At 53.1% G+C, this 7,078-nt stretch overlaps 1 protein-coding gene across 1 annotated transcript in view; it reads left to right on the forward strand.

Annotated features, from left to right (window-relative positions):
- The window catches only part of LOC122121358 (tyrosine-protein kinase ZAP-70), a 29,837-nt gene extending 23,021 nt beyond the window's left edge, over positions 1 to 6,816 (forward strand). The window contains exons 5-14 of the mRNA XM_042695531.1: positions 473 to 611; positions 701 to 785; positions 865 to 911; positions 1,108 to 1,159; positions 1,876 to 2,068; positions 2,529 to 2,735; positions 4,752 to 4,944; positions 5,019 to 5,159; positions 5,259 to 5,371; positions 6,347 to 6,816. Coding sequence (XP_042551465.1) covers positions 473 to 611; positions 701 to 785; positions 865 to 911; positions 1,108 to 1,159; positions 1,876 to 2,068; positions 2,529 to 2,735; positions 4,752 to 4,944; positions 5,019 to 5,159; positions 5,259 to 5,371; positions 6,347 to 6,470 — 1,294 coding nt within the window. The 3' untranslated portion in view covers positions 6,471 to 6,816. The remainder of the gene's footprint in view (positions 1 to 472; positions 612 to 700; positions 786 to 864; positions 912 to 1,107; positions 1,160 to 1,875; positions 2,069 to 2,528; positions 2,736 to 4,751; positions 4,945 to 5,018; positions 5,160 to 5,258; positions 5,372 to 6,346) is intronic.
- The last annotated feature ends 262 nt before the right edge of the window (positions 6,817 to 7,078 follow it).

Genomic DNA, 7,078 nt, shown 5'->3' on the forward strand with positions numbered 1-7,078 from the left:
TTATTCAGCGATTGAACATGCGTGGTGGGGCCTGCAAGTTTACATTTCTGAGGAGTCTCACTCATAGGTCACTTGATGGCTAGTTCCTGTGGCCAACTACAGGTCAGCTGTTTATATCTCAGTGCAGTCTCTGAGCTTGGGGATTAGCTGTCCTGTAAACCTTCTACATCTACGAGAACCCTCCCCCTGCATGACCAGCTGTCCTTCCTTCGTTGGAAGTCGACATTAACATTTATGCCAATGGCTCAAAGAAAGCAGTTGTGGAAGATGCTGATTGGCTTCAACATGAGTTTCATGCCACAGTTCCAGTGAATGACACCCAGTTGGCCTCTGTGTGTGTGTGTGTGTGTGTGTGTGTGTGTGTGTGTGCGCGCGTGCACATGCACACATGTGTGCATTTACATTGAGTGATAATGAGTTCTAAAAGGGCCCTCAAGCTGCTGTAGGGCTGACGCCCCTCCCTCCCTGACAGGCTGAGGCCCCGGAAGGAGAAAGGCACATATGCACTGTCCATGGTCTATGGGAAAACTGTGTACCACTACCTTATCAGCCAGGACAAGGCTGGCAAGTACTGCATTCCTGAGGGGACCAAGTTTGACACTCTCTGGCAGGTAGGTGACCATGTACCTTGCTCTGGGGTGATGTTAGATCAGTATCAGGGAGACGAGGAGACCCACCTGACACCCTCTCCTCTCCATAGCTTGTGGAGTACCTGAAGCTGAAGGCCGATGGGCTCATCTACTGCTTGAAGGAGGTCTGCCCCAACTCCACTGCCAGCGCTGCAGGTGAGAGGGGCAGTCGGGGTGTGAGGGGTAGAGATGCAGGAGGCTAGGCCCCATCTCACTGCCACTTCTGTGCCCTCAGGTGCCGCTGCTCCCACGCTCCCAGCCCACCCATCCACCTTCACCCAGGTACATCAGCAACACCTAGGGGCCAGGGTGGGGTGGTTGGCCCCTGGGGAGCTGGCATGGAGAATGACTGGGTTGTAATGGAGGGAAGAGGGGCTCCCAGAGCACAGCCCTTGGGAGTCTTTGGCAGGCTTGGGTCTCGTGGGGGGCCAGGGCCTCAGACTGGGTTCTGCTAACTTACTGACCCCATGACCTTCAGCCTCAAAGACGGGTGGATACCCTCAACTCAGATGGATACACCCCTGAGCCAGGTGAGCCAGCACAGGTGGAGGTTGGGTGGGGCTCGTATCTAGTCTCAGAGAGTGTGGGGAAGGGGAGGAGGCCAGGCCTGAAGCAGTGGATGTGCTTTGCCCCCGTGCCCACACATGCCTGTGTGTGGATATTCCAAGGTGTGCTGACATGTGATGGGGGGGGGGTGGACACTGGCCCCAGAGCTTCCTTCCCTCCCACCCCTGCCCCGAGACACACAGCCTGTATGTATGACGTTCCTGGCAGATGAGAAAGAGGGCAGGTAGCTCATTCTCACAGTGAGATGGGTGGAGCTGGGCAGACTCACTTCAGGACACTGTGCTGCAGGTGCTCACATGTTTCCTGTGGGTTCACAGAGACAGCCTTGTCTCCATGGTTACACAGCATCTTCAGCAACCTGGTACCTGCGCTGTGAAGTGAGGTTGCAGACAGGGACAGGCAGATGCAGTATGGGTGTACACCTCCCAGCCAGCCTCCTAATTAAGTCTGATGCACAGGGGACCCGCAGATGTGAAGGCAACTGTGTGTAGTATGAACACACACGCGGACACACACTAACACCATGCTCATCCCTATGTCTAGGCATGCTCTGGGGGTGGCATCCTTGTCTAGGGTGTGTCTGTCCCCCTGTCCATTCTCCTGATTTGGGAGTACCTGACTCTGCGTGTGTGTGTGTGTGTGTGTGTGTGTGTGTGTGCGCGCGCGCATGTGTGCCCAGCACGTCTAGCATCTCCAGAGAAGCCCCGGCCAATGCCCATGGACACAAGTGTGTATGAGAGCCCCTACAGCGACCCTGAGGAGCTCAAGGACAAGAAGCTCTTCCTGAAGCGTGAGAACCTTCTTGTGGCAGACATTGAACTTGGTTGTGGCAACTTTGGCTCCGTGCGCCAGGGCGTCTACCGCATGCGCAAGTACGGCTGTTCTTATGTGGGAGCAATGGGGGCCGTGGTGGCTGTCTGTCTCATCAGTCTACTTGGAAAGCAGACTTGAGGGTGGTACATGGCATGCTGGAGGACTGTCTGGACAACTTAGGGACACTGGAGAGGGGGGTGGGGACGCAAACCTGGGCCAGCTGTAGCTGCAGCACAGGGGACCTGCACAGAGGGGTCCCTTGTCTTGTACTGACTTTGGCTGAGGGAGTGACTTTGGTGAGTCTCTCCAGTCATGGTGAGGGCATGCCTATAAGCTGTCCTCAGTTGATGCTCCTGGCAGCTGCCTTTGACCTGATGGGAGTGGCCAGCCAGAGCATCATCACCCAACTTAGGGGAGAAGAGAGAGGTGGGCCGGGGTGGGGTGAGGGTGCAGTGGGATATTCCAAGCTCACACTTCTCCTGCACTCACCTCCGGCATGGCTGGCTGTGCTCCGGGCAGGAAGCAGATTGATGTGGCCATCAAAGTGCTGAAGCAAAGCACAGAGAAGGCAGACAAGGACGAGATGATGCGTGAGGCACAGATCATGCACCAGCTGGACAACCCCTACATCGTGCGGCTCATTGGGGTGTGCAAGGCCGAGGCGCTCATGCTCGTCATGGAGATGGCGGGGGGCGGGCCCCTGCACAAGTTCCTGATTGGAAAAAAGTGAGCATGGGTGGGCTGGGTCACCGGGGAGGGAAGGGCAGAGCCAAGATGCACATACTCACACATGGGAACCATCTATACACTCATCTTCACATCTTCAAGAAGGCCGCTACTCAAGGATTGGAGAACTGAAGATTGTGGTTTGAAGCCAACCTAGGCAGACACATGGACAAGACTCTTTAGTTTAATTAACAGCAAAAAGTTGGAAGTGGGGGCATGGCTCAAGTCGTAGAACATCAGTCTTGAGCAAAAAGCCAAGCAAGAATGCCAGGCTGAGTTCAAGACCTAGTACTCACACACACACACACACACACACACACACACACACACACACACGCACACACACACACACACACACACACACACACACACACACACACAAAGTATGCATGGATATCCAACCCTTACACCCTTCCATATTCACACTCATGCTGCAAAGCAGAGATCCTGAGTACTCTGGTGGTAACAACAGGATGTACCACAGAGTTCTGGTGACAATGAAAGATGTTGATGCTTAGGAAGTGCTTAGATAGCATTTGACCCTGCAGACCAGAGCTTCGTAAATGTCAGCTCTGTCCTTGCCACTCGGAGTCTCTGGGCCAAATCCATCATCCACAGGAAATGGCTAATAGTTGAGTGTGACATAAATCAGGGCAGAAAACTGCAGCCCACAGTTTGCTTTTGCATCACATGATATAGATTTTTAAAGGGTTAAAGACCCTTTAAGAACAAAGACCATGTGACAGACATCATATGTGGCTGGCAAAGGCTGAACTGTTTACTTTCTGCCCTTTACCTAAGTTTGATCATTTCATTTGTGTTCCCAAACTCTTTCCCCACAGGCACAAGGTTACACTCACTGAGGAGTGTTTTGCTACTTCAAACTCTGTGCTGGGGGCAGATGCCTTTGCACTGTCTCCCTGTTATACATTCAGTCATAGATGGACAGCTATCTGTTGGGCAGGTTTTTGGTGTCAGGCACTTGGGTTATCAAAGATAACCCAAGTTATCTGATAACTTGGGTTATCAGTAAATGAAAGAGGCAGAGACCTTTACCTTATTTCCTGTCTGGAGAAGAGGCAATAAGGAATACTTGTGATGTAATATTGAACAAGCTAGAAGACAGATTTTGTAGCTAAAAAGCTGGGCAGGCCAAGGAGGCAGAACTGTCAGGATGAACATGGTGCTTGAGCAAACAAGGAGGCTTGCTGAGCCCCAATCTGGGGGAAGAGTGTTCCAGGCAGAGGGTACATCTTGTGCAAAGACCCTGAGGTGGTGGGTAAAGCCTGGTGTGGTGGTGGAATGAGGAGAAGGGAGCTGATATGGGCTGAGAGGTGATGGGGCAGATGGTGCCCGTGAGAGGTCCTGGTCTTTTACCTGGGATAAGGTGGAAGCCCTGGGACCCAGGCTGGGAAATGGGGGAAGCGCTCCATTCAGACACAGGGAGGACAAGCCTGTGGGATGGCTATGGAGAAGAGAGGCAGGAGGCTGGGTGGAGCCTAATGCTCCAGTCCAGACGAGAATGAGGGTCCAGGTGACAGAAGTGGGAGGATCATGGAGGTATTCTCAGGTACAGCTGCCAGGGTGAGGACAGATTCTTCGAAGGGTAGGGCTGTTGGAGATGGGGTGGGAGAGCTCTGTGTGAGTGAGTGTGTGTGTATCATACACGTGTATACATATGGAGACTTTCACTCAGGGCTCTGCTTTGGTTGTATTGGAAAAAAAAATCTGGAATTTCTCAGGGGATACAGCAAGGTACAGGCAGAGAAATCAGCTTGAGGGTTCCAGTGTGTACTTATAGACTGGAGTCTCCAGACGGGACAAAAGCAAAGGTTTTGTGGGTTTTGCACATACCCGTGTCCTCATCCTCTTGCCTGGTATATAGCAGCTGCTCAGCAAATGTTTATTGAACCTGTGGTGAACTGGTGGTTCCTTGTCTGGGTTAGAGATGAAGGCTTTGGCCCTGGAACTAAAGCTGTCTTCTCCCTGCTGATGTCGCCTTCCCCTTCACTCAAGGGAGGAGATTCCAGTCAGCAACGTGGCTGAGCTGTTGCACCAAGTGTCCATGGGGATGAAGTATCTGGAAGAGAAGAACTTTGTGCACCGAGACCTGGCCGCCCGCAATGTGCTGCTGGTCAACCGGCACTATGCCAAGATCAGTGACTTTGGCCTCTCCAAGGCGCTGGGTGCTGATGACAGCTACTACACCGTGAGCCTGGGTGGCTGGGGCTGGTGGGTTGAGGGTCCCTGAACCCTGGCTTAGCAGTATCACCCCCTTCCCAGGCTCGTTCAGCAGGGAAGTGGCCTCTCAAGTGGTATGCACCGGAGTGCATCAACTTCCGCAAGTTCTCCAGCCGCAGCGATGTCTGGAGCTATGGGGTCACCATGTGGGAGGCTTTCTCTTACGGCCAGAAGCCCTACAAGGTAGGTATGGGCAGAGGTGGGCACACGGTGGGCTGGGAGGGTGATCAGGATGTTGTCCCCCTAGTTACTCATACATGTCCTTGGCCTTGGCTTGAGCAGAAGATGAAAGGCCCAGAGGTCTTGGACTTCATCAAACAGGGCAAGCGGATGGAGTGCCCACCAGAGTGTCCACCAGAAATGTATGCACTCATGAGTGACTGCTGGATCTACAAGTGAGTGCGTGGGTGGGTGGGGCCCTGGCTTGACCAATCCCTGGGCCTGGGGCATGAAGGGGGTCTTGGGGTCCAATCAGCGGCACTGTAACTCCCCAATGTTATCCCACTCAAAGACCCTTATCCAGGTCACAGCCTTTCTAACACTTGCTATACTTAGTCCATCTGCAGCTCTGCTCAGCTCTCTACCAGCCAACACTCAATGTGTGACACTCTGTGAAACTCTAGTCTATACTTACTCAACATCTAACACTAGTGCTCAGACATTGGGCAATTCTCTAGTGTCCAGCCAACTCTCAGCACCTAATCATTGAGAGAGACAAACAGTAAGACCCAAACACTCGTATACTCAGCTCCTCCACCTATGTCCTCCCCAAATACCCCATCAGACAACACACCCAAATATTCTGTCACCTTACACTGTTTGTGCAGCAACAGCATTTCCACACTTGATGCTGCACCAGCCTGCACTTAATGATGTGACCCTGAAACACTCAAGCAGAATGGATGACCCATCTCTCTCCAAAACATGCAATTCGGGCTCCATCAGAACATAACCAGCATGCCAAACCAATAACCAAGGGGGCCTGTGTGTGGCACCATAGCACATGTTCTAGAACTCTCCTTTCTCTCTTCTCTCCCTTGTCCTCTTTTGCACTGGTCCTGGAGCTTGTACTCAGAGCCTTGTACTCTTGCTTAGCTTTTTTCACTCAAGGCTGACTCTACTACTTGTGCCATACCTCCACTTCTGGTTTTCTGCTGGTTCATGGGAGATAAGAATCCCATAGACTTTTTTGCCTGGCTTCAACATTAGAACCTCAGATCTCAGCCTCCTGAGTAGCTAGGATTATGGTGTGAACCCCCAGTGCTTGGCTCCCATTATTTTTCTGAGCCCTGAAAGCCCACTGCAACCAAACCCTCTCCACACCTCTCTTCACCTGAAGATGGGTTCTACATCTGCCTCACTTCCTGCAGGTGGGAAGACCGCCCAGACTTCCTGACAGTGGAGCAGCGCATGCGGACCTATTACTACAGCATGGCGAGCAGGGCTGAGGATGCTCCACAGTGTGGACAGGGGGTGGAGGCTGCGTGTGCTTGAGTTCCAGCAACTCTGACCCTGTGAGCCCCATGCTCAGCCTTTTCCTCTCTGCTTGCAGCTGGTCCTGGGAGTGACCATCTGGTTGAGGTCAGCTTGGCTTCTCCCTCCCTCCAGTGGGGATGTAGTAAGGGGCACCTGAAACCTAAAGCCCATAGCCCCCTCCCACTTTCTACCTGGTCTCCAGACCTTTTAGGCTGGAGAGGACAGAAGGGGGGGCATGCTGGGAAGCCTGGGTTGGGACTGGTACCTACTGAGGGTCCTGGGCTGAGGGGGCATTCCTCACAAGGAGCCGAAGCCTAGAGTCTCCAATGAAGGTAGCTTCAATCGTGGGAATAAACTCTTTTCTCTCTCGCTTGCATGCCTCCTCTTTTCGCAGGAGGAGACCTGAGTCTGGAGGGGGCGGTCACTGGAAGGCATGAAAGACCTGAGTGGTTCTTTCATGAGCCATGCCTGAACACACCTCTAGGGAGATGGGGCTGCTCTTTTCACTTTCCCCCAACCCTAGGAGCATGTTTCTGTGAATGAGGTGCTGGGACAGAATGGGGAAACTGAGGCCAGGTGGGTATAGGCGGGGCTCAGAGATGTGTACCCACCAGACCTCAGCTTTC

Source organism: Dipodomys spectabilis, unplaced genomic scaffold (assembly GCF_019054845.1).
Source record: "Dipodomys spectabilis isolate Male_0828 unplaced genomic scaffold, ASM1905484v1 ptg000187l, whole genome shotgun sequence".
In the NCBI taxonomy this organism is placed as follows: domain Eukaryota; kingdom Metazoa; phylum Chordata; class Mammalia; order Rodentia; family Heteromyidae; genus Dipodomys; species Dipodomys spectabilis.